The 26,478-nt window shown below is 56.7% G+C and overlaps 1 protein-coding gene across 2 annotated transcripts in view; it reads left to right on the top strand.

Annotated features, from left to right (window-relative positions):
* The window catches only part of LOC119977594 (high affinity choline transporter 1-like), a 49,048-nt gene extending 24,802 nt beyond the window's left edge, over nucleotides 1–24,246 (top strand). For both annotated transcript variants that reach the window (XM_038818715.1, XM_038818714.1), the window contains 2 exons: nucleotides 15,497–15,714; nucleotides 22,483–24,246. In XM_038818715.1, coding sequence (XP_038674643.1) covers nucleotides 15,497–15,714; nucleotides 22,483–23,013 — 749 coding nt within the window. In that variant the 3' untranslated portion in view covers nucleotides 23,014–24,246. The remainder of the gene's footprint in view (nucleotides 1–15,496; nucleotides 15,715–22,482) is intronic.
* Nucleotides 24,247–26,478: the final 2,232 nt, after the last annotated feature.

Below are 26,478 nucleotides of genomic sequence, written 5' to 3'. Positions count from 1 at the left end.
ACGGCGGGTCGGTGCATGCCGCCGGCGGGGCGAGGCAGAATTGTGGCACGGCGGGTCAGAGCATGCCGCCGGCGGGGCGAGGCAGAATTGTGGCACGGCGGGTCAGAGCATGCCGCCGGCGGGGCGAGGCAGAATTGTGGCACGGCGGGTCGGAGCATGCCGCCGGCGGGGCGAGGCAGAATTGTGGCACGGCGGGTCAGAGCATGCCGCCGGCGGGGCGAGGCAGAATTGTGGCACGGCGGGTCGGTGCATGCCACCGGCGGGGCGAGGCAGAATTGTGGCACGGCGGGTCGGAGCATCCCGCCGGCGGAGCGAGGCAGAATTGTGGCACGGCGGGTCGGAGCATGCCGCCGGCGGGGCGAGGCAGAATTGTGGCACGGCGGGTCGGAGCATCCCGCCGGCGGGGCGAGGCAGAATTGTGGCATGGCGGGTCGGTGCATGCCGCCGGCGGGGCGAGGCAGAATTGTGGCACGGCGGGTCGGAGCATGCCGCCGGCAGGGCGGGGCAGAATTGTGGCATGGCGGGTCGGAGCATCCCACCGGCGGGGCGAGGCAGAATTGTGGCACGGCGGGTCGGAGCATGCCGCCGGCGGGGCGAGGCAGAATTGTGGCACGGCGGGTCAGAGCATGCCGCCGGCAGGGCGAGGCAGAATTGTGGCACGGCGGGTCGGTGCATGCCGCCGGCGGGGGGAGGCAGAATTGTGGCACGGCGGGTCGGAGCATGCCGCCGGCGGGGGGAGGCAGAATTGTGGCATGGCGGGTCGGAGCATCCCGACGGCGGAGCGAGGCAGAATTGTGGCACGGTGGGTCAGAGCATGCCGCCGGCGGGGCGAGGCAGAATTGTGGCACGGTGGGTCAGAGCATGCCGCCGGCGGGGGGAGGCAAAATTGTGGCACGGCGGGTAGGAGCATCCCACCGACGGGGTAAGGCAGAATTGTGGCACGGCGGGTCGGAGCATGCCGCCGGCAGGGCGGGGCAGAATTGTGGCATGGCGGGTCGGTGCATGCCGCCGGCGGGGGGAGGCAGAATTGTGGCACGGCGGGTCGGAGCATGCCGCCGGCGGGGCGAGGCAGAATTGTGGCACGGCGGGTCGGTGCATGCCACCGGCGGGGCGAGGCAGAATTGTGGCACGGCGGGTCGGAGCATCCCGCCGGCGGAGCGAGGCAGAATTGTGGCACGGCGGGTCGGAGCATGCCGCTGGCGGGGCGAGGCAGAATTGTGGCACGGCGGGTCGGAGCATCCCGCCGGCGGGGCGAGGCAGAATTGTGGCATGGCGGGTCGGTGCATGCCGCCGGCGGGGCGAGGCAGAATTGTGGCACGGCGGGTCGGTGCATGCCGCCGGCGGGGCGAGGCAGAATTGTGGCACGGCGGGTCAGAGCATGCCGCCGGCGGGGCGAGGCAGAATTGTGGCACGGCGGGTCAGAGCATGCCGCCGGTGGGGGGAGGCAGAATTGTGGCATGGCGGGTCGGTGCATGCCGCCGGCGGGGCGAGGCAGAATTGTGGCACGGCGGGTCGGAGCATGCCGCCGGCGGGGTGAGGCAGAATTGTAGCACGGCGGGTCGGAGCATGCCGCCGGCGGGGCGAGGCAGAATTGTGGCACGGCGGGTCAGAGCATGCCGCCGGCGGGGCGAGGCAGAATTGTGGCACGGCGGGTCGGAGCATGCCACCGGCGGGGCGAGGCAGAATTGTGGCACGGCGGGTCAGAGCATGCCGCCGGCGGGGCGAGGCAGAATTGTGGCACGGCGGGTCAGAGCATGCCGCCGGCGGGGCGAGGCAGAATTGTGGCACGGCGGGTCGGAGCATGCCGCCGGCGGGGCGAGGCAGAATTGTGGCACGGCGGGTCAGAGCATGCCGCCGGCGGGGGGAGGCAGAATTGTGGCACGGCGGGTCGGAGCATCCCACCGGCGGGGTAAGGCAGAATTGTGGCACGGCGGGTCGGAGCATGCCGCCGGCAGGGCGGGGCAGAATTGTGGCATGGCGGGTCGGTGCATGCTGCCGGCGGGGGGAGGCAGAATTGTGGCACGGCGGGTCGGAGCATGCCGCCGGCGGGGCGAGGCAGAATTGTGGCACGGCGGGTCGGTGCATGCCACCGGCGGGGCGAGGCAGAATTGTGGCACGGCGGGTCGGAGCATCCCGCCGGCGGAGCGAGGCAGAATTGTGGCACGGCGGGTCGGAGCATGCCGCCGGCGGGGCGAGGCAGAATTGTGGCACGGCGGGTCGGAACATCCCGCCGGCGGGGCGAGGCAGAATTGTGGCATGGCGGGTCGGTGCATGCCGCCGGCGGGGGAGGCAGAATTGTGGCACGGCGGGTCGGAGCATGCCGCCGGCGGGGCGAGGCAGAATTGTGGCACGGCGGGTCGGTGTATGCCGCCGGCGGGGCGAGGCAGAATTGTGGCACGGCGGGTCGGAGCATGCCGCCGGCGGGGGGAGGCAGAATTGTGGCATGGCGGGTCGGAGCATCCTGACGGCGGAGCGAGGCAGAATTGTGGCACGGCGGGTCGGAGCATGCCGCCGGCGGGGGGAGGCAGAATTGTGGCACGGCGGGTCGGAGCATGCCGCCGGCGGGGGGAGGCAGAATTGTGGCATGGCGGGTCGGAGCATCCCGACGGCGGAGCGAGGCAGAATTGTGGCACGGTGGGTCAGAGCATGCCGCCGGCGGGGGGAGGCAGAATTGTGGCACGGCGGGTCGGAGCATCCCACCGGCGGGGGAAGGCAGAATTGTGGCACGGCGGGTCGGAGCATGCCGCCGGCAGGGCGGGGCAGAATTGTGGCATGGCGGGTCGGTGCATGCCGCCGGCGGGGGGAGGCAGAATTGTGGCACGGCGGGTCGGAGCATGCCGCCGGCGGGGCGAGGCAGAATTGTGGCACGGCGGGTCGGTGCATGCCACCGGCGGGGCGAGGCAGAATTGTGGCACGGCGGGTCGGAGCATCCCGCCGGTGGGGGGAGGCAGAATTGTGGCACGGCGGGTCGGAGCATGCCGCCGGCGGGGCGAGGCAGAATTGTGGCACGGCGGGTCGGAGCATCCCGCCGGTGGGGGGAGGCAGAATTGTGGCATGGCGGGTCGGTGCATGCCGCCGGCGGGGCGAGGCAGAATTGTGGCACGGCGGGTCGGAGCATGCCGCCGGCGGGGTGAGGCAGAATTGTAGCACGGCGGGTCGGAGCATGCCGCCGGCGGGGCGAGGCAGAATTGTGGCACGGCGGGTCGGAGCATGCCGCCGGCGGGGCGAGGCAGAATTGTGGCACGGCGGGTCGGAACATCCCGCCGGCGGGGCGAGGCAGAATTGTGGCATGGCGGGTCGGTGCATGCCGCCGGCGGGGGGAGGCAGAATTGTGGCACGGCGGGTCGGAGCATGCCGCCGGCGGGGCGAGGCAGAATTGTGGCACGGCGGGTCGGTGTATGCCGCCGGCGGGGCGAGGCAGAATTGTGGCACGGCGGGTCGGAGCATGCCGCCGGCGGGGGGAGGCAGAATTGTGGCATGGCGGGTCGGAGCATCCCGACGGCGGAGCGAGGCAGAATTGTGGCACGGCGGGTCGGAGCATGCCGCCGGCGGGGGGAGGCAGAATTGTGGCACGGCGGGTCAGAGCATGCCGCCGGCGGGGCGATGCAGAATTGTGGCACGGCGGGTCGGAGCATGCCGCCGGCGGGGCGAGGCAGAATTGTGGCACGGCGGGTCAGAGCATGCCGCCGGCGGGGCGATGCAGAATTGTGGCACGGCGGGTCGGAGCATGCCGCCGGCGGGGCGAGGCAGAATTGTGGCACGGCGGGTCAGAGCATGCCGCCGGCGGGGCGAGGCAGAATTGTGGCACGGCGGGTCGGTGCATGCCACCGGCGGGGCGAGGCAGAATTGTGGCACGGCGGGTCGGAGCATCCCGCCGGCGGAGCGAGGCAGAATTGTGGCACGGCGGGTCGGAGCATCCCGCCGGCGGGGCGAGGCAGAATTGTGGCATGGCGGGTCGGTGCATGCCGCCGGCGGGGCGAGGCAGAATTGTGGCACGGCGGGTCGGAGCATGCCGCCGGCAGGGCGGGGCAGAATTGTGGCATGGCGGGTCGGAGCATCCCACCGGCGGGGCGAGGCAGAATTGTGGCACGGCGGGTCGGAGCATGCCGCCGGCGGGGCGAGGCAGAATTGTGGCACGGCGGGTCGGTGCATGCCGCCGGCGGGGGGAGGCAGAATTGTGGCACGGCGGGTCGGAGCATGCCGCCGGCGGGGGGAGGCAGAATTGTGGCATGGCGGGTCGGAGCATCCCGACGGCGGAGCGAGGCAGAATTGTGGCACGGTGGGTCAGAGCATGCCGCCGGCGGGGCGAGGCAGAATTGTGGCACGGTGGGTCAGAGCATGCCGCCGGCGGGGGGAGGCAAAATTGTGGCACGGCGGGTAGGAGCATCCCACCGACGGGGTAAGGCAGAATTGTGGCACGGCGGGTCGGAGCATGCCGCCGGCAGGGCGGGGCAGAATTGTGGCATGGCGGGTCGGTGCATGCCGCCGGCGGGGGGAGGCAGAATTGTGGCACGGCGGGTCGGAGCATGCCGCCGGCGGGGCGAGGCAGAATTGTGGCACGGCGGGTCGGTGCATGCCGCCGGCGGGGCGAGGCAGAATTGTGGCACGGCGGGTCGGAGCATCCCGCCGGCGGAGCGAGGCAGAATTGTGGCACGGTGGGTCAGAGCATGCCGCTGGCGGGGCGAGGCAGAATTGTGGCACGGCGGGTCGGAGCATCCCGCCGGCGGGGCGAGGCAGAATTGTGGCATGGCGGGTCGGTGCATGCCGCCGGCGGGGCGAGGCAGAATTGTGGCACGGCGGGTCGGTGCATGCCGCCGGCGGGGCGAGGCAGAATTGTGGCACGGCGGGTCAGAGCATGCCACCGGCGGGGCGAGGCAGAATTGTGGCACGGCGGGTCGGAGCATGCCACCGGCGGGGCGAGGCAGAATTGTGGCACGGCGGGTCGGAACATCCCGCCGGCGGAGCGAGGCAGAATTGTGGCACGGCGGGTCGGAGCATGCCGCTGGCGGGGCGAGGCAGAATTGTGGCACGGCGGGTCGGAGCATCCCGCCGGCGGGGCGAGGCAGAATTGTGGCATGGCGGGTCGGTGCATGCCGCCGGCGGGGCGAGGCAGAATTGTGGCACGGCGGGTCGGTGCATGCCGCCGGCGGGGCGAGGCAGAATTGTGGCACGGCGGGTCAGAGCATGCCGCCGGCGGGGCGAGGCAGAATTGTGGCACGGCGGGTCAGAGCATGCCGCCGGCGGGGCGAGGCAGAATTGTGGCACGGCGGGTCGGAGCATGCCGCCGGCGGGGCGAGGCAGAATTGTGGCACGGCGGGTCAGAGCATGCCACCGGCAGGGCGAGGCAGAATTGTGGCACGGCGGGTCGGAGCATGCCACCTGCGGGGCGAGGCAGAATTGTGGCACGGCGGGTCGGAGCATGCCGCTGGCGGGGCGAGGCAGAATTGTGGCACGGCGGGTCGGAGCATCCCGCCGGCGGGGCGAGGCAGAATTGTGGCATGGCGGGTCGGTGCATGCCGCCGGCGGGGCGAGGCAGAATTGTGGCACGGCGGGTCGGTGCATGCCGCCGGCGGGGCGAGGCAGAATTGTGGCACGGCGGGTCAGAGCATGCCGCCGGCGGGGCGAGGCAGAATTGTGGCACGGCGGGTCGGAGCATGCCGCCGGCGGGGCGAGGCAGAATTGTGGCACGGCGGGTCGGAGCATGCCGCCGGCGGGGCGAGGCAGAATTGTGGCACGGCGGGTCAGAGCATGCCACCGGCAGGGCGAGGCAGAATTGTGGCACGGCGGGTCAGAGCATGCCGCCGGCGGGGCGAGGCAGAATTGTGGCACGGCGGGTCGGAGCATGCCGCCGGCGGGGCGAGGCAGAATTGTGGCACGGTGGGTCAGAGCATGCCGCCGGCGGGGGGAGGCAAAATTGTGGCACGGCGGGTAGGAGCATCCCACCGACGGGGTAAGGCAGAATTGTGGCACGGCGGGTCGGAGCATGCCGCCGGCAGGGCGGGGCAGAATTGTGGCATGGCGGGTCGGTGCATGCCGCCGGCGGGGCGAGGCAGAATTGTGGCACGGCGGGTCGGAGCATGCCGCCGGCGGGGCGAGGCAGAATTGTGGCACGGCGGGTCGGTGCATGCCACCGGCGGGGCGAGGCAGAATTGTGGCACGGCGGGTCGGAGCATCCCGCCGGCGGAGCGAGGCAGAATTGTGGCACGGTGGGTCAGAGCATGCCGCTGGCGGGGCGATGCAGAATTGTGGCACGGCGGGTCGGAGCATCCCGCCGGCGGGGCGAGGCAGAATTGTGGCATGGCGGGTCGGTGCATGCCGCCGGCGGGGCGAGGCAGAATTGTGGCACGGCGGGTCGGAGCATGCCACCGGCGGGGCGAGGCAGAATTGTGGCACGGCGGGTCGGAACATCCCGCCGGCGGAGCGAGGCAGAATTGTGGCACGGCGGGTCGGAGCATGCCGCTGGCGGGGCGAGGCAGAATTGTGGCACGGCGGGTCGGAGCATCCCGCCGGCGGGGCGAGGCAGAATTGTGGCATGGCGGGTCGGTGCATGCCGCCGGCGGGGCGAGGCAGAATTGTGGCACGGCGGGTCGGTGCATGCCGCCGGCGGGGCGAGGCAGAATTGTGGCACGGCGGGTCAGAGCATGCCGCCGGCGGGGCGAGGCAGAATTGTGGCACGGCGGGTCAGAGCATGCCGCCGGCGGGGCGAGGCAGAATTGTGGCACGGCGGGTCGGAGCATGCCGCCGGCGGGGCGAGGCAGAATTGTGGCACGGCGGGTCAGAGCATGCCACCGGCAGGGCGAGGCAGAATTGTGGCACGGCGGGTCAGAGCATGCCGCCGGCGGGGCGAGGCAGAATTGTGGCACGGCGGGTCGGAGCATGCCGTCGATGGCAGCTGACCCAGGCTATGGAGTTCAGGAAAGGTATTCCAACTTGGCTGTCAATGATGGAGAGGTCAACGGGCTGATGCCAATTATAGGCAACTGAGTGAAAGCTGTGCTTTTACCTGCTGCAGCTCCTTAAAAAAAAACCTGGAGCTGTCATCACTTTTCTTCAGGGCTGCAAAGCCATTCCAAATTAATTTCCGCTTCTTCTGCAGGTCAGTCTCAGTAACTGGGGGTTCAGATGACTGGAATGAGTGACATTAAACCTGTACATTGTGGGAGACATCTTCATTGCCTATGAGATACAAGTATGGCTGATATGTTCAGTCACTGTGAAGGGACACCACCAATGTGCTGGGAATCTTGCACAAAATACATGGAGGAAATGCTGGAATGAGCCCTTGTCTTTTTCTGGTACAGGAATCCAGTTTTCAGGCCGGGATTAGAGGAACACAGCTCATCAGAACAAGCAGCAATAGAAAGGGTGCAATCAGTGAGAGTCTTTTTACAGAAGTAAACACAATCTGCAAATGCTTAACACCCAGGCCTACGCTGTGCATTTAAAGCTCCTTAACCTTTCTAACCCTGCCGCTATGCCTTGGTGCATCCCCAACATCTGCTGCACCCTGCAGTCTGCCACTTCCTGTTGTCTGTGTAGACCTTGGTGGATGGTCTCTAGAGGGCCAAAGCCAGGCGGGCCATGGCCTGCTTTCAGGGTCCTTTATGTGGCCGTGCCACCCTTCTCAGCCTGTGGAGCTGGAGCTGAGACAGTCACAGGAAGAGAGGATTTGGGTGGGCAGGACTCTCCTGGAGTCATCTGGGTGGATAATCCCAGCTCGTGCATCACATTCTCCTCTTTCCAATGGGTTCCCGAGGACCCCTTGATTCCTCCTTGGGATAGAGGGGCAGCTGGGAGCTTGAGAAGCCTTATCTGACGATGGCACTCGTGGATTCCCCACACGTGTCTGAACCATCAAGTGCATGCCCTGCAGCAGCAGTACAGGACAAATGTCTCACACCAAGATCTGCACTGTGGCTGCCACCCTCACTGTGTTGACCTCGTTGAGTTGGAGTGTCGACACTATCACCTTTAGGCAGGAGGACTCTCTATTCCGTATCTCAATCCGAGGGAGTGTTTCTGACATCCCCTCCTGCTGTTCCTGGCTTTGCCTTTGGAGTCCCAGCAACTGAGGGATGACCGAGTCCAGAGGCACATCAGCTCACTGGGACTCTGCAAATTCCTGTCCTCCAGCAATCCTCCGAGTGCCTGAACCCTGGGACATTCCTGTCCTGCCTGCTGTGGATCAGAGAGAGTGAGGCTCTCACCAGATTGTGATCCTGATGCCTCCCTAAATCTAGATCCCACCGAGGTGTGCGTCTCTGTGCTAGTGGAGAGTGTGGCTGAAAACTGTGATGGCTCTTCAATTATAACATCAGAAAACTCATCTATTCTGCTGGAAGAACTCGATTGTTGGACCTAGGCGGAGGACTCCCTGAGTTACTTTCCAGATGTGTCTGAGAAAGAAAGGAGAGAAAATTTGGTTCTAACTCCACCTACAAGTTTGCTGACGATACGACCATGGTGGGCCGGATCTCAAATAATGATGAGTCAGAATACAGGAGGGAGATAGAGAACCTAGTGAAGTGGTGCAGCAAAAACAATCTCTCCCTCAATGCCAGCAAAACTAAAGAGCTGGTCATCGACTTCAGGAAGCAAAGTACTGTACACACACCTATTAGCATCAACAGGGCCGAGGTGGAGATGGTTAGCAGTTTCAATACCTAGGGGTGCACATCTCCACAAATCTGTCCTGGTCCACCCACGTCGACGCTACCACCAAGAAAGCACAACAGCGCCTATACTTCCTCAGGAAACTAAGGAAATTCGGCATGTCCACAATAACCCTTACCAACTTTTACAGATGCACCATAGAAAGCATCTTATCTGACTGCAACACAGCCTGGTATGGCAACTGTTCAGCCCAGGATCGCAAGAAACTTCAGAGAGTTGTGAACACAGCTCAGTCCATCACACGAACCTGCCTCCCATCCATTAACTCCATCTACACCTCCCACTGCCTGGGAAAAGCGGGCAGCATAATCAAAGATCCCTCCCACCCGGCTTACTAACTCTTCCAACTTCTTCCATCAGACAGGAGATACAGAAATCTGAGAACACGCACAAACAGATTCAAAAACAGCTTCTTCCCCGCTGTTACCAGTCTCCTAAATGACCCTCTTATGGACTGACCTGATTAACACTGCACCCCTGTATGCTTCATCCGATGCCGGTGCTTATGTAGTTACATTGTGTTACAGCACCTTTTGTTTCCCTATTATGTATTTTCTTTTATTTCCTTTTCATTTCATGTACTTAATGATCTGTTGAGCTGCTCGTAGAAAAATACTTTTCACTGTACCTCGGTACACGTGAAAACAAATAAATCCAATCCAATCCAATCATTAGTGCATGGCGGGGGCCAGAGGAACAGGAGGCGTGGACACATTAGATTCAGATCTCGGCCTACTACGCTACTGAAATGCAATTCAAGTGCAATCTCGTCGAGGTCAATGCTCCTAAGCACTGTATATAGACACTGCAAATAAACTAGGTTTGCCTGATGATATGCTGGAGGCCCAGTTAGATGTTTTTTCTTGTACTCTCAGCATGTTTCTCAGCACTGATGACACCAGGAGTCAGGAAAGGGGGTGGAATGTCAGGCATCAGCAGCCTGGGAAGGGCCAATTATATCTCTTGGGAGGGGTGATGGAGCTGGGTATGGAGGGTGAGAAGGGAGAGAGGGGTGATGGAGCTGGGTATGGAGGGTGAGAAGGGAGGGAGGGGTGATGGAGCTGGGTATGGAGTGTGAGACGGGAGGGAGGGGTGATGGAGCTGGGTATGGAGGGTGAGAAGGGAGAAAGGGGTGATGGAGCTGGGTATGGAGGGTGAGAAGGGAGAGAGGGGTGATGGAGCTGGGTATGGAGGGTGAGAAGGGAGGGAGGGGTGATGGAGCTGGGTATGGAGGGTGAGAAGGGAGGGAGGGGTGATGGAGCTGGGTATGGAGTGTGAGAAGGGAGGGGGGGTGATGGAGCTGGGTATGGAGGGTGAGAAGGGAGAGAGGGGTGATGGAGCTGGGTATGGAGGGTGAGAAGGGAGGGAGGGGTGATGGAGCTGGGTATGGAGTGTGAGACGGGAGGGAGGGGTGATGGAGCTGGGTATGGAGGGTGAGAAGGGAGAGAGGGGTGATGGAGCTGGGTATGGAGGGTGAGAAGGGAGAGAGGGGTGATGGAGCTGGGTATGGAGGGTGAGAAGGGAGGGAGGGGTGATGGAGCTGGGTATGGAGGGTGAGAAGGGAGGGAGGGGTGATGGAGCTGGGTATGGAGTGTGAGAAGGGAGGGGGGGTGATGGAGCTGGGTATGGAGTGTGAGAAGGGAGGGAGGGGTGATGGAGCTGGGTATGGAGGGTGAGAAGGGAGGGAGGGGTGATGGAGCTGGGTATGGAGTGTGAGAAGGGAGGGAGGGGTGATGGAGCTGGGTATGGAGGGTGAGAAGGGAGGGAGGGGTGATGGAGCTGGGTATGGAGTGTGAGAAGGGAGGGGGGGTGATGGAGCTGGGTATGGAGGGTGAGAAGGGAGGGGTGATTGAGCTGGGTATGGAGGGTGAGAAGGGAGGGGGGGTGATGGAGCTGGGTATGGAGGGTGAGAAGGGGGGGGGGGGGGGTGATGGAGCTGGGTATGGAGTGTGAGAAGGGAGGGGGGGTGATGGAGCTGGGTATGGAGGGTGAGAAGGGAGGGGGGGTGATGGAGCTGGGTATGGAGTGTGAGAAGGGAGGGAGGGGTGATGGAGCTGGGTATGGAGTGTGAGAAGGGAGGGGGGGGTGATGGAGCTGGGTATGGAGGGTGAGAAGGGAGGGAGGGGTGATGGAGCTGGGTATGGAGGGTGAGAAGGGAGGGAGGGGTGATGGAGCTGGGTATGGAGGGTGAGAAGGGAGGGAGGGGTGATGGAGCTGGGTATGGAGGGTGAGAAGGGAGGGAGGGGTGATGGAGCTGGGTATGGAGGGTGAGAAGGGAGGGGGGGGTGATGGAGCTGGGTATGGAGGGTGAGAAGGGAGGGAGGGGTGGTGGAGCTGGGTATGGAGGGCGAGAAGGGAGGGAGGGGTGATGGAGCTGGGTATGGAGGGTGAGAAGGGAGGGAGGGGTGAGGGAGCTGGGTATGGAGTGTGAGAAGGGAGGGGGGGTGATGGAGCTGGGTATGGAGGGTGAGAAGGGAGGGAGGGGTGATGGAGCTGGCTATGGAGTGTGAGAAGGGAGGGGGGGTGATGGAGCTGGGTATGGAGGGTGAGAAGGGAGGGAGGGGTGATGGAGCTGGGTATGGAGGGTGAGAAGGGAGGGAGGGGTGATGGAGCTGGGTATGGAGGGTGAGAAGGGAGGGGGGTGATGGAGCTGGGTATGGAGGGTGAGAAGGGAGGGGGGGGTGATGGAACTGGGTATGGAGGGTGAGAAGGGAGGGAGGGGTGATGGAGCTGGGTATGGAGGGTGAGAAGGGAGGGAGGGGTGATGGAGCTGGTTATGGAGTGTGAGAAGGGAGGGAGGGGTGATGGAGCTGGGTATGGAGGGTGAGAAGGGAGGGAGGGGTGAGGGAGCTGGGTATGGAGGGTGAGAAGGGAGGGAGGGGTGGTGGAGCTGGGTATGGAGGATGAGAAGGGAGGGAGGGGTGATGGAGCTGGGAATGGAGGGTGAGAAGGGAGGGAGGGGTGATGGAGCTGGGTATGGAGGGTGAGAAGGGAGGGAGGGGTGATGGAGCTGGGTATGGAGGGTGAGAAGGGAGGGGGGGTGATGGAGCTGGGTATGGAGGGTGAGAAGGGAGGGGTGATTGAGCTGGGTATGGAGGGTGAGAAGGGAGGGGGGGTGATGGAGCTGGGTATGGAGGGTGAGAAGGGAGGGGGGGTGATGGAGCTGGGTATGGAGTGTGAGAAGGGAGGGGGGGGTGATGGAGCTGGGTATGGAGGGTGAGAAGGGAGGGGGGGGTGATGGAGCTGGGTATGGAGTGTGAGAAGGGAGGGAGGGGTGATGGAGCTGGGTATGGAGGGTGAGAAGGGAGGGAGGGGTGATGGAGCTGGGTATGGAGGGTGAGAAGGGAGGGAGGGGTGATGGAGCTGGGTATGGAGGGTGAGAAGGGAGGGGGGGGTGATGGAGCTGGGTATGGATGGTGAGAAGGGAGGGAGGGGTGGTGGAGCTGGGTATGGAGGGCGAGAAGGGAGGGAGGGGTGATGGAGCTGGGTATGGAGGGTGAGAAGGGAGGGAGGGGTGATGGAGCTGGGTATGGAGGGTGAGAAGGGAGGGAGGGGTGATGGAGCTGGCTATGGAGTGTGAGAAGGGAGGGGGGGGTGATGGAGCTGGGTATGGAGGGTGAGAAGGGAGGGAGGGGTGAGGGAGCTGGGTATGGAGTGTGAGAAGGGAGGGAGGGGTGATGGAGCTGGGTATGGAGGGTGAGACGGGAGGGAGGGGTGATGGAGCTGGGTATGGAGGGTGAGAAGGGAGAGAGGGGTGATGGAGCTGGGTATGGAGGGTGAGAAGGGAGAGAGGGGTGATGGAGCTGGGTATGGAGGGTGAGAAGGGAGGGAGGGGTGATGGAGCTGGGTATGGAGGGTGAGAAGGGAGGGAGGGGTGATGGAGCTGGGTATGGAGTGTGAGAAGGGAGGGGGGGTGATGGAGCTGGGTATGGAGTGTGAGAAGGGAGGGAGGGGTGATGGAGCTGGGTATGGAGGGTGAGAAGGGAGGGAGGGGTGATGGAGCTGGGTATGGAGTGTGAGAAGGGAGGGAGGGGTGATGGAGCTGGGTATGGAGGGTGAGAAGGGAGGGAGGGGTGATGGAGCTGGGTATGGAGTGTGAGAAGGGAGGGGGGGTGATGGAGCTGGGTATGGAGGGTGAGAAGGGAGGGGTGATTGAGCTGGGTATGGAGGGTGAGAAGGGAGGGGGGGTGATGGAGCTGGGTATGGAGGGTGAGAAGGGAGGGGGGGTGATGGAGCTGGGTATGGAGTGTGAGAAGGGAGGGGGGGTGATGGAGCTGGGTATGGAGGGTGAGAAGGTAGGGGGGGTGATGGAGCTGGGTATGGAGTGTGAGAAGGGAGGGAGGGGTGATGGAGCTGGGTATGGAGTGTGAGAAGGGAGGGGGGGTGATGGAGCTGGGTATGGAGGGTGAGAAGGGAGGGAGGGGTGATGGAGCTGGGTATGGAGGGTGAGAAGGGAGGGAGGGGTGATGGAGCTGGGTATGGAGGGTGAGAAGGGAGGGAGGGGTGATGGAGCTGGGTATGGAGGGTGAGAAGGGAGGGAGGGGTGATGGAGCTGGGTATGGAGGGTGAGAAGGGGGGGGGGTGATGGAGCTGGGTATGGAGGGTGAGAAGGGAGGGAGGGGTGATGGAGCTGGGTATGGAGGGCGAGAAGGGAGGGAGGGGTGATGGAGCTGGGTATGGAGGGTGAGAAGGGAGGGAGGGGTGAGGGAGCTGGGTATGGAGTGTGAGAAGGGAGGGGGGGTGATGGAGCTGGGTATGGAGGGTGAGAAGGGAGGGAGGGGTGATGGAGCTGGCTATGGAGTGTGAGAAGGGAGGGGGGGTGATGGAGCTGGGTATGGAGGGTGAGAAGGGAGGGAGGGGTGAGGGAGCTGGGTATGGAGTGTGAGAAGGGAGGGGGGGTGATGGAGCTGGGTATGGAGGGTGAGAAGGGAGGGAGGGGTGATGGAGCTGGCTATGGAGTGTGAGAAGGGAGGGGGGGTGATGGAGCTGGGTATGGAGGGTGAGAAGGGAGGGAGGGGTGAGTGAGCTGGGTATGGAGTGTGAGAAGGGAGGGAGGGGTGATGGAGCTGGGTATGGAGGGTGAGAAGGGAGGGGGGGTGATGGAGCTGGGTATGGAGTGTGAGAAGGGAGGGAGGGGTGATGGAGCTGGGTATGGAGTGTGAGAAGGGAGAGAGGGATGATGGAGCTTCGTATGGAGGGTGAGAAAGGAGGGAGGGATGATGGAGCTGGGTATGGAGGGTGAGAAGGGAGGGAGGGGTGATGGAGCTGGGTATGGAGGGTGAGAAGGGAGGGAGGGGTGATGGAGCTGGGTATGGAGGGTGAGAAGGGAGGGAGGGGTGATGGAGCTGGGTATGGAGGGTGAGAAGGGAGGGGTGATGGAGCTGGGTATGGAGGGTGAGAAGGGAGGGAGGGGTGATGGAGCTGGATATGGAGGGTGAGAAGGGAGGGAGGGAGGGGTAATGGAGCTGGGTATGGAGGGTGAGAAGGGAGGGAGGGGTGATGGAGCTGGGTATGGAGTGTGAGAAGGGAGGGAGGTGTGATGGAGCTGGGTATGGAGGGTGAGAAGGGAGGGAGGGGTGATGGAGCTGAGTATGGAGGGTGAGAAGGGAGGGAGGGGTGATGGAGCTGGGTATGGAGGGTGAGAAGGGAGGGAGGGGTGATGGAGCTGGATATGGAGGGTGAGAAGGGAGGGAGGGGTAATGGAGCTGGGTATGGAGGATGAGAAGGGAGGGAGGGGTGATGGAGCTGGGTATGGAGTGTGAGAAGGGAGGGAGGTGTGATGGAGCTGGGTATGGAGGGTGAGAAGAGAAGGAGGGAAGGAAGAGGTGAAGAAGCACAGCAAAAAGAAAATATATTTTAAAAGCCACCGTCCGTTTCATTCCATTATAGGGAGGAATGCTAAAGAGTGCTAATTAATACCTTTGATATCCCCAATCACCCACAACGCCCAGCCCTTTACCTTCCTGTGGAGAAATATCAAAGATCTGTTCTGAGGCTTGTAGTTGACTGCACGTCTGAGATGAAGAGTTCATTGTGGGCAAACTGTAATGTGCTCCCCTGTGGCAGAGGCATTTAATAAGTACAGGAGAGCAGCTGGTGGGGATCTCACCCTGTTCCTGTCACTGCACCGAGTAAGTGTGTGATGGGAAGGCCAATGGAAGGCCTTTCTGGCCTGAAGCAAATGAGGCCCATAATTGGGCAATTGATGCAGCGGGCAGGAGAATCATGAAGCAGGCAGCCTGAAAGGTAAATTCTGTTCGGGTTGTTTGCCAGCTCCCAGAGGGTCCCTTGATCTGGTCAACCTGGAATCAGTAAAGGCAGGTCCAATGAGAGACCCCCAACTGCCCTTGGTGCCACTCTCCCTCCAACGCCCTCCCCCATGTTCCCCCATCCCACAACTCCACCATCACTCACCTGTACTGGGTCCATGGTGATCAGGTGTGTGAAGTACCAGCAACAGCTATTGTATTGCCTCTCCCTTCAGCTGCCGACTAATGAAAAGCTCCTGGCCTCTGATTGACCAGCAGCTCTCAGTGAGCGGAACCCCTGAGGAAGGCCTGACTGGCATTTCATTCTGCATGCCTTCCCAAGAAGAGGGGACACGGGACTCTCCCCATATCTCCAGCAGGTCCCCCTTTCACCGCTATTAAATACTGCCCTCTATGTTAGATCCTGAGTGAGAATCTCCTTCATACCCTTCCAGAACATAGTGCTCAGGGATTTTCCATACTTGTCAAATATTTATTTTTCAGGCTTCATGATTTCATATTAAGAAATTACTGATTAAAACAATTCTAAATGCAAACTGTCTTATATCTTCCAGATTGGAATCAAACAGACTATGGCTTGCCAACTCCAAATGAAAGACAGGAATCGAGCATGATATTACCCATTGTCCTTCAGTATCTATGCCCTGTTTATATTTCCATATTGGGAATCGGGGCTATTGCAGCAGCAGTTATGTCATCAGCAGATTCATCACTTTTATCAGCAAGTTCAATGTTTGCACGTAATATCTACAAGACTATTATTAGGAAAACGGTGAGTATCTGTTTGAACTATTTAGAAAAGGAATAGACAATGGAGCCCTCTTAGTGTAGAGCAATGCTCATAGGGAGTGTTGGCTGGCACAGTGTGGTCTGTCAACATAATGAACAGAAAATCTGACCCATTTTCCGTATGAGTGCTTCTCTGCGCTCTACTGCGGAATCTACCATGATATGAATATTGAAATGTAAGCTTTGTACTTCACTTACTACGAAGATTATTGGGTTCAGAGCTTAACCTTCCCCTGCTGACATTGGGGTGGGGTGGGGGGTAATCTTAGAATTTCTCAAATAGCCTTCCCACCAGGTTCCCACCCACCCTATGCTCTCCTCAACTTTATACACTAGGATGGGCGAGGCCTAGGCTGGCCTGCCCATTCTTGTTCCAGTTGAGGCCCAATTAACCACTTAAGGGCGGCTTTCCTCCCAGTCTCAATTTTCAGATAAGCAGGAGGCCATTCGGGGCAGGGGAAAGCCTGGAAATGAACTGCGTTCAAGCCTCAGACAGGAGGGTGGGCTGTGTTACCTCCATCAGCTGCCTCTTTTTAACACTGTCACCCCCTCCCCCCCAAAACATCCGGCCCCCAAATTTGTTCCCTCCCCATGGCTTCTCCATTGACGCCCCCACCCTCCTGTACAAGAACTGGGGTAGGTGATCATCAGCACCCATTAGCTGAACCCTCAGTCCCCACTTCCCCGTCCTCGTTAACTTGTCAAAATAAAGTGAAGTTGAGCAACATATGAAGACTTTCTTGTTCTTATTGTTGTTTGTATGATATCTGTCAAATGAAAAAAAGGAAAAGACTCACATTTACACATCACTTTTCACAACCTCAGGATGTCCCGAGACGTTTTATCGCCAGTGAAGCATTTTAGAAGTGCAGGCGTTGTTGCAAGGCAAGAAATGTGGCAGCTAATTATTTCCAACAAACCCCACAAACAGCAAGGTGATGATGACCAGATAAACCTATTTCAGAGATTTTGACTGAGAAATAAACATAAGATAGTGGGGATAATTTGCCTACTGTTCTCGTGTCATGGAGTCTTTCATATCCACCTGAGACAGCAGACAGGGGCACAATTTAAACTCTCATTTGAAAAGACAGCAACTCCAATAGTTCAAGACTGGACTGCCAGCCTAGTTTCTTACTATTTCATTCTTTTCCACAACCTTCTGATTCAGAGGTGTGTGCTGCCACAGTTAAGAGTAATTGTTTTCGGACCTGATGACTTTATCTTTGTTAAAATAAGTCATTGGCTTTTTTTGGTACCAAGCCCGACTGAAAATATAATGCTGGGCGCCTGATATGTTGAAGCCTGGGGCCTATAGCCTAACTAAGGTGCCAATTGTGCCCCAGTGAAGCAATGGACATAAAGGGACTGGAGAACCTTGTGCAAGTTCTCATCCAGGTTTATCAAGGAATATGAATGATACTGCGGCTTCACCATGCAGTTGAAGTGCTTGAGCTGACTCCAGCCATAAAGCACCTGTTTGGAACTTGCTCCCTCCTTTGTTTTCCACCTCTGCCCAATGTCTTCTGCCTCTATCCCCACAAGCCAGGAAAGTGCTCAGCAGACAACAGACAGCCAACAACCTTCACTGGCTGCGTATATTAAACAAGGCAGACTGGCATTCCTTTTTTTTATAAATGTTTTTATTCAGTTTTCATATTTTATATTGAACAAATTACAAATTGTTAGGAGAGAAAAAGAACAAAAAAAAACAAACAAACACGCAAAAATTAACATACATATTTACAGGTAGGCATCTTCGTAGTAGTAACTGCGCCCGCCCCCCCCCCCCCCCCCCCCCCCCTCAACATGTTTATTTAGTTTGGTTTTGGGCCTTAGCTAGCCATCGAACCCCCGTACCGAACCTGTAGCCCCCCCCCCCCCCCCCCCCCCCCCCCCCCTCCCGCTACCTTCCCCCGACTATTCTTCCTCTTGTACATTGGCCACAAATAGGTCCCGGAACAGTTGCATGAATGGCTCCCACGTTCTGTGGAAGCCGTCGTCCGACCCTCGGATGGCAAATTTGATTTTCTCCATTTGGAGAGATTCCGAGAGGTCGGACAGCCAGTCCGCAGCTCTGGGCGGTGCTGCTGACCGCCAGCCAAACAGGATTCTACGGCGGGCGATCAGGGAGGCAAAGGCAAGGGCGTCCGCCCTCCTCCCCAGGAATAGATCTGGCTGTTCTGAAACCCCGAAGACCGCCACTATCGGGCATGGCTCCACCCTCACTCCCACCACTTTGGACATAACCTCGAAGAAGGCTGTCCAGTACTCCACGAGTCTGGGGCAAGACCAGAACATGTGGGCGTGGTTGGCCGGGCCTCTTTGGCACCGTTCACATCTGTCTTCCACCTCCGGGAAGAACCTACTCATACGGGTTCTTGTTAAGTGGGCTCTATGTACCACTTTTAGTTGCGTCAGGCTGAGCCTTGCGCACGTGGAGGTGGAGTTGACCCTATGCAGTGCTTCGCTCCAGAGTCCCCACCCTATCTCCATCCCCAGGTCGTCCTCCCATTTCCTTCTTGTTGCGTCCAGTACGGTGTCGTCCCTATCTACCAGTCGGTCATACATGTCACTACAGTTCCCTTTCTCTAGGATACTTGCGTCCAGTAGGTCTTCCAGTAGTGTCTGTCGTGGCGGTTGTGGGTACGTCCTTGTCTCCTTTCGTAGGAAGTTTTTGAGCTGCAGGTACCGTAGCTCGTTCCCCCCAGCTAGCTGAAATTTCTCTGTCAGTTCGTCCAGTGTTGCGATCCTGTCGTCCGTGTATAGGTCCCTGACTGTCAGTGTCCCCCCGTCCTGCCTCCACCTTTTGAAGGTGGCGTCAGTCAGTGCTGGTGTGAACCTATGGTTGTTGCAGATGGGAGCCCTGTTCGACATTTTGGTCAGGCCAAGTTGCTGCCGCAGTTGGTTCCAGGATTGGAGGGTGGCTGTCACCACTGGGCTGCTGGAGTGTTTTTTGGGTGGGGATGGGAGTGCTACCGTGGCGAGGGCCCGGAGGGAGGTTCCCATGCAGGAGGCCTCCTCCGCACGCACCCACTCAGCCTCTGGCTCCTGGATCCATCCCCTTACTCGCTCGGCTGTTGCTGCCCAGTGGTAGAATTGTAGATTCGGGAGGGCTAGCCCTCCCCTGGTTTTTGTTTTTTGTAAGACCTTCTTTGGGATCCTAGCATTTTTACCCCCCCCCCATACGAACGCCATGATGAGTTTGTCCAGCGCTTTGAAAAAGGCCTTGGGGATGTAGATCGGAATGGATCTAAACAGGAAGAGGAACCTGGGCAGTACGTTCATTTTGATCGTCTGAACTCTCCCCGCGAGGGAGAGCGGGAGTGTGTTCCATCTTTGCAGGTCCTTTTTAACTTCCTCCGTCAGGCTGGTGAGGTTCCATTTGTGGATCCCTTTCCAGTCATGGGCTATTTGGATCCCCAGGTAGCGGAATTTATGTCGGGCTTGATTGAACGGCAGCCCCTTTAGTGCTGCCCCCCCCCCCCCCCCCCCCCCCCCCCTTGCGGGTGTACTGGGAAGATCTCACTTTTGCTCATGTTGAGTTTGTAGCCCGAGAAGGCTCCAAACTCTTTCAGGAGCGCGATGATTCCGTCCATGCTGCTTTGTGGGTCCGAGATATAGAGGAGCAGATCATCCGCATAGAGTGAGACTCTGTGCTCTCTACCTCCCCTTCGGATCCCCCTCCAATTTTTTGCTGCCCTGAGCGCGATTGCTAGCGGTTCAATTGCTAGTGCGAACAGCAGCGGGGACAGTGGGCATCCTTGTCTGGTGCCCCTGTGCAGCTGGAAGTATTGGGAGTTGGTATTGTTGGTCTGTACACTCGCCATGGGAGCGTTGTACAGGAGCTTTACCCAAGCGGTGAACCCTGTTCCAAGCCCGAACCGCTCCAGTACCTCTATGAGGTATTTCCACTCGACTCTGTCGAAGGCCTTTTCTGCGTCCAGGGAGACGATCACCTCTTGTGTTCTCTCCCCGGAGGGGGTCATTATCACGTTCAGCAGGCGCCTGATGTTCGCGGTAAGCTGTCTACCTTTGACAAAGCCCGTCTGGTCCTCTGTGACCACCTCAGGTACACAGTCTTCTAGCCTCTTGGCTAGGATTTTGGCCAGTATTTTGGCGTCTGCATTCAGCAGAGATATGGGTCTGTATGACCCACATTCCGTTGGGTCTTTGTCTTTCTTAGGTATCAGCGAGATTGAGGCCTGTGCTAACGTGGGTGGCAACGTGCCCCTAGCTAGCGAGTCTGTGAACATCTCCCGCAGGTGCGGGGCCAGCGCTGTAGACTGGCATTCCTGAAACATCCTGAAAAATGTGTTTGGAGGGCCAGGAAGAGAAGCAAATGGGATGAAAACACACAGCTAGGAAGCTGAGATCACTTGTGCACAGATACACATTACAGAATCACCACACAAGTAAAACATGCAATGAGGAAAGGCAAGGCAGTATTGTTCCACCAGAGACCTGTCAATTTTCCCCATCATGAAATTTACCATACATATTTAACCTCCTGAGTTACAGTTCTTCATACAGTGGGGAGGCGATGGCGTAGTGATGTGGGGAGGCGATGATATAGTGGTAGTGGGGAGGCTGTGCCGTAGTGGCAATGTCACTGGACTAGTGAACCAGAGACCCAGAGTAATGCTCTGGGGACCCAGGTTCAAATCCCATCACTGCAGATGGTGAAATTTGAATTCAACAAAAACCTGGAATTAAAAACATCTCATGATGACCATGTCGATTGTTGGAAAAACGCACCTGTTTGACTAATGCCCTTTAGGGAAAGAAATCTGCCGTTCTTACCTGTCTGACCTACATGTGACTCCAGGCCTACAGCAATGTGGTTGACTCTTAATTGCCCCCTCACGGGGCAATTAGGGATGGGCAATAAATGCTGGCACAGCCTGTGACGCTCACATCCCATGAACAAATAAAATATAAATAAATAAACAATCTTTTGCTGAAAACCAGAAAATGCATTACACACATCAAGAAACATTGCTAGGAAAAACATTTTATAACATTGATGCTAACAATTTGTCATATGTGGTACACAAAAAACCCTAAAGCTGGTTTATAAGTCAAGCTGTTTTTGGTATGGCAAGTCAATCAACAGCAGGCAAGCAGTAGGCCCAGTTTAAAATAATGTGTCCCTTAGCTTAGGCTCAAAGGGAATTATATCAAACCCAGCCGTGTGGAGTACCTTGTGGATCTAACTGTTCTCAAGCCTTTTCAATATTTTTGCAACAAGAATTTTATTTGTATCTAGAGAGTTCTTCATTGACTGTAAAGCACTTTGGGACATCCTGCAGCTGTGATAGTTGCTATATAAATTCAAGTCTTTCACCCATTCTTTAATGAAAACCTGCAAAAATAAGTGTTAAATAGGACAGCGGAGGCCCATTTAATGGCGGAACAGTCCATGGTGACTAAACAATTTGCTTTATCCCATCCCTTATCACCACAAGGACTGCAGTGGTTGTTGTGGTAATATGTCTATGGGCGAGATCATAGTTGGATGGCGTGTGACCTCCAACCAGCAGGTGGCAGTACAAGCACACCATGTGGTCTCCAGACCAAGGTCATTTGACCTGGGACCCGGATATAAAAGAAGACACATCTGGCCATCTTGGAAAGAAGGTTGAGAGGGTAATAAGACGTACATGTAATTGGTCAGTGCTAGGTTTATGTTCCAGAGGAATAGCCTTCATAACGTGCTCTGAATCAGATTACCATCTTACCACACGAGACACAATAAAAGAATCCTGGTTTGGACATATCGAAGTGTTTGGTGAGTTACTTTATAAAGTACAAGGGACCAAACACAAAAGTTCTAAAAGGCCCATCCCCCACATTTCAAAGGGCAATTAGGGATGGGCAATAAAAGCAGATTTTCTGGTATCACCCACATTCTGAGAGCAAATATTAATTTATATATATTATAATAGTATATAAATAACATGTGACAGTCTGGCTATTGTAATTCTGGATATAAACTCCTCATTCACACTATCTCATTCTTCCAGTTGTACTGTGGAACCCTCATGAACTCATACAACCCTCATGAAATACCTGGAGTCTATGGGAGTACAAGGTTGTGGTGGTATGATTTGCATAGCTGTCAGCCATTGGTGCAGAACACTGGCTTACCATTGGCCCTGGTCGGTCATGTGCCTCTCGACCGATTGGTTGAGACCAGTCATGTGACGGCTCTCCGATTGGTCGAGAGGCTGAGTTAACCCCGCCTCCAGAGCGAGGTATAAATACCCAGAACGCCTGGCGGTCGTCCATTTACTGTAGTCGACCGCAGGGCTAACTTCTAGCTTATTAAAGCCTAACTTTTGTACAGCAACTCGTCTCGCGTTCGATTGATGGTTCATCAAAGGTCATTGTTTAAAAAAAACTCCCATTAAGTGTTGGGTGACTATTTTAATTGTGTCATCTCTATTTGAGCTCCTCTGCTTTTAAATTTATTCCCAGCTATTGGTCACTGCATGATACAGACGTTCCTCGACTGAGAAAACAGGAAGCTACTATTGGAATGGAGATGTGCAAGGTGATGGCCCCTGTGATTTACCCTCCCTGTTGGGATGGGTTCTGATCAGTGCTTGTCCACCAGATTATGGCTGTGATTGGGAAATTGTGAAATGGAGACACACGGCCATGAACCATGCTCGAGTATGCTGGCATTTAATGATAAAAGCAAAGTGTAATCAAGCTTCACTAATCAAACATATTATTTTGTCCACAGGCTGCTGAAAAAGAAGTGATTTGGGTTATGCGAACTACAGTAATTCTGTGTGGAGCTGCAGCTACAACATTGGCACTTGTAACAAACTCAATTTATGGCCTGTGGTTCCTGAGTTCAGAATTAGTGTATGCCATACTCTTTCCGCAGTTTGTCTGTGTCCTCTTCATCCCAAGCACAAATACATACGGATCAGCTGCAGGATATCTTGTTGGATTAACCTTGAGACTATTAGCTGGCGAACCTTTTCTTTGGATTCCGCCTTTAATTCAATATCCAGGCATTTCCTTTGAAAATGGCACCTATCGGCAACTCTTTCCATTTAAAACTTTCACAATGCTGCTGTCCTTACTTTCTATTGTGGTGTTCTCATACCTGGCCTCATTTGTATTCCGCAGAAAGCTTCTGCCTGTAAGATTCGACGTTTTCAAAATTACCGATAAAACACAGGAATTTCCCGCAACGCCAGAGGAGCAGATTACTTTAAATGATTGCAACAATCATAAACTGGAGCCTGACAAGAATCACATGTAATAATTGCCATGTTAGCGTTCTTTAGCTCCTCAGATGTCTATTTTCAGAGAAGGTGTTGGGGATTTATTTCATTCTTGTCCCACACCACTGCCCTAACTTCAGTAAAAGTTTGATGAAAACTCCCATTTCATGCGGAAGCAGAACTGGTTGCTCTTTCACCTAAATTATGGTGAAACTTCCAGATGCCTGAGGACATTCACCCCCATCGTTTATACTCACAGTAATCGTGACCATTTTACATGGAGATGTGATGCTTGATATTATTCTTACAGGGTGATTGAGAGGTTCATGTCTCCAAGAACCTGCAGCCGCCTACCCTAGCTCTCTGTCTTCCAATTGAAATTAGGGTGTAGATCCCTAATACTGGCTCTTCCTCACTATGGGTCACACCCACACATTTCTGGGCGAGAAGAAAAGGGTCAGGAAACTCATTCTGATGTGGGAATTAGAAGGAGTTAACATCACTTTGTCCTACATAATATTTCGGAAACTTTGCAAATCAAGCTGAGCTCTGGTTTTCACACCCAGGAAAACTCAGCAACTGGAGTCACTCCAGTTTCAATTGTAGACACATTTGACTTCAAGAAAAATAACCATTGGGAACCATTTAGATTGGTTTCACTGACTATTGCACAAAACGACTCCTGCGTTCAATTAAAGAACCTAGTCAGGAGGTTCATTCAACAGTGCAGAGGCCATTTCCCAACCATTTCGACTGCCAGTTGGGATTGTTACCCCTCTCACCAAACCAATGAGCTTCTCAATAGGAGTCTCGCTATGTGAGTTGTGAGCTTGAGAAGAATGAATGGCAGATAGACAAGACAGCATGAAATGTGCTCGATGCACACTCAGCAATCCACTCACATTCATCTACAGATAGAGATGCATTTACTTTGCTGTCCAAGGGAGCGCATGGCAAAAGACCTGCTGATATATAAATGTTGGGCGCGACTCAGCTACCGCATTGCGCCCGATATGGAACCGGGCACAACGGATGAATCAACCTAATTGTCTGGCAGAGTGAGGATGAGGTTCTGGACCAGCTAGGAATGTGAAAAGGCTCGGTCTCAGTGATCGATAACTAGGATAATCACTTCTTAGTATAACTGACCGAGATAGTCAATGCGAACTGTAGGAACTGTGTTGTAAAATGCAGAGATTGTACAGCTGGCAGTGTACTGCATGTGAACCGTAGACAGTGGGCTTCAGGCTGTATTTGAGGTCAGGGGGAAATGAAAAGAATGAAAAATCAATGCAGAACTGGTTAAAGGTGGAAGCAATGAAAGCAGAATTAGAGAATGACGTGGACAAATGTTACGAAGAGGAAGTTAAACAGCTGCAAGAGAATTAAATCCAGCAGTTTAAAGATGAGACAGTGAGCAACAAAGGACCAAAGAAGCTGGTTGAAAACTTCAGCCTAATGGGTAGGATTTTACCATGGGTTTGGGGACCGCAACATCATGATGGAATGGGATCCTGAGCACAAAAGTGTGCACAGAGGCACTAGTTCAGAAGTTTTAATGGAGGCAGCCTCCTAATTGTCCGCCTCGGTACTCACAGGCCAACTGAGGATGGCGGGTGGTTCTCAGCGTTGCCAACCACCATCGCAGGGCCAGCAGCTCGAGACCCTTGGCAGCGGCATCAGGTGGATGCCCCTGGAGCAAAGGATGAAGCTAACTTGGTTAAAATTAGAAAACATGCTGGATAATTGGTAACATCAAAAAGAATCATAAATTACAAGCAGCAACATTTATTTATGTAACATATTTAATGTAATAAAATATTCAAGACACTTCACAGGAGCATTATAAAGCAAAACTAGCAACTGTGATACAGATTGAAGCAGGTGGAAAAAAACTTGGTCAAACCTTGGAAGAAAGAGAGGTAGAGAACCAGACAGGTTTAGGGAGGGAATTCCAGAGTTTCGGCCTAGACAGCTAGATAGCGGCCATTGGTGGAGCAATTATAATCATTAAAATTCAAGAGGACTGAATCAGATGAGCACCGATATCTGGGAGGGTTGGGAGTTTGGAAAAGATCACAGAGATAGGGGGCTGGATTCTCCGATTCTGGGGCTATGTCCCCACGCTGGTGTGGGAACGATGGCATTTTACGCCCGAACAACTGACGCAAAACGGCCACCAATTCCCCGTTTTTCTGGGGGCTAGCAGGACGGCAGCGTAGAGCCCCCGGCTCTAGCTGATGATATGCCCCGGAGAATTGCCGGGTCCGTGGCCACGCATGCGCATGGCGACGGCCTGCAGCGGCCGCGCCGTGCTACATGTTGCCGGCCGGTCGCGGACCCAGCCCGCGAAAAATAGTCCCCCCTTCAGCCGGCTCACATGCTCCAACAGTGCGCTCAGCCCCGAATAATTCCCCCCCCCCCGCCCATGGATCGGCCCTCCGCCGACTGTGGCGGTGCTGGGCTGCGTCCGCAGCCGCCACGCCAAGTTCCCGACAGGTGAGACGACACGCAAACCACAGCGCCAGAATCTCACCTGTCGAGGGCGGAGCATCGGGAGGGCAGGCCTCAGGCAATGTCCTGAGGCCGTCGCTACGTGGCGCGGCATAATGCCGCTTTGGAGGAGGGCGGAGCATCGCAAAAGCGGCGCCGCCCCCGATTTGGTCAGGAACTCGGATTGTCCAGCCATTCGCTGAACGAGATTTCGGCGTCGGCGACCGGAGAATCCAACCCAGGGAGAGGTGAGATCATGGAGGGAGGGATCTGAAAATTAGGATGAGAATTTTTGATTAAAGGCATTGCTTGGCTGGAAGGCAATGCAGGCAAGTGAACTACAAGTGAATGGGACTTGGTGCAAAGGCAGCAAAGATTTGGATAGCATTAGGTTTAAGAGGATAGACAGCCAGGTGTGTGTTGGAAGAGTCAAGTCTAGAGGTGAGAAGCCATACGTAAGGGACTGGATTATTTTGCACCACCTGCCGCAAGAACGCCACAGGCGAGAGGCGGATAATGGAGAAGTCCATTGACCTCGGGCGGGCGCGGCCGGAGAATCCCGCACAAGGCTTTCTGCAGTAGATGAGCCAATGCAGGGACGAAGTTGGGGTGCACTAGAGGGGAGGTGGCATTATGTGGTCTTAGTGATGGCATGGATAAGTGGGCTGAAGGTCAATTCGGAATCGAATACAACACCAAGGTCCGGTCAGTCTGATTCAGTCTCAAGCAGTTCCCAAGGAAAGAGGTGTAGTTAGGGAATGGAGTTTGTGGCAGGACTAAAGGCAGTGATTTATATCTTCCCACTATTTAATTTTAGGTAATTCCTAATGATCCAGTGTTGAAGCTTATTATATAGAGGCAAGAAAACCAGCAGAAAATGATGAGAGATAAAGAAAGTCAAAGATAAGAGAACTGTGTGCTGAACCGTAAGAGAGAGGAGAAATACTGTCACATATTGCCGGGCGACAAACTAAATAAAAATATAAAATCCAGGCTGACAGTGATTTTTC

This window comes from Scyliorhinus canicula, chromosome 14 (genome assembly GCF_902713615.1).
Source record: "Scyliorhinus canicula chromosome 14, sScyCan1.1, whole genome shotgun sequence".
Classification (NCBI taxonomy): Eukaryota; Metazoa; Chordata; class Chondrichthyes; order Carcharhiniformes; family Scyliorhinidae; genus Scyliorhinus; species Scyliorhinus canicula.
The sequence above is the reverse complement of the archived record's forward strand: the minus strand, read 5'-3'. Positions and strand labels throughout refer to the sequence as shown.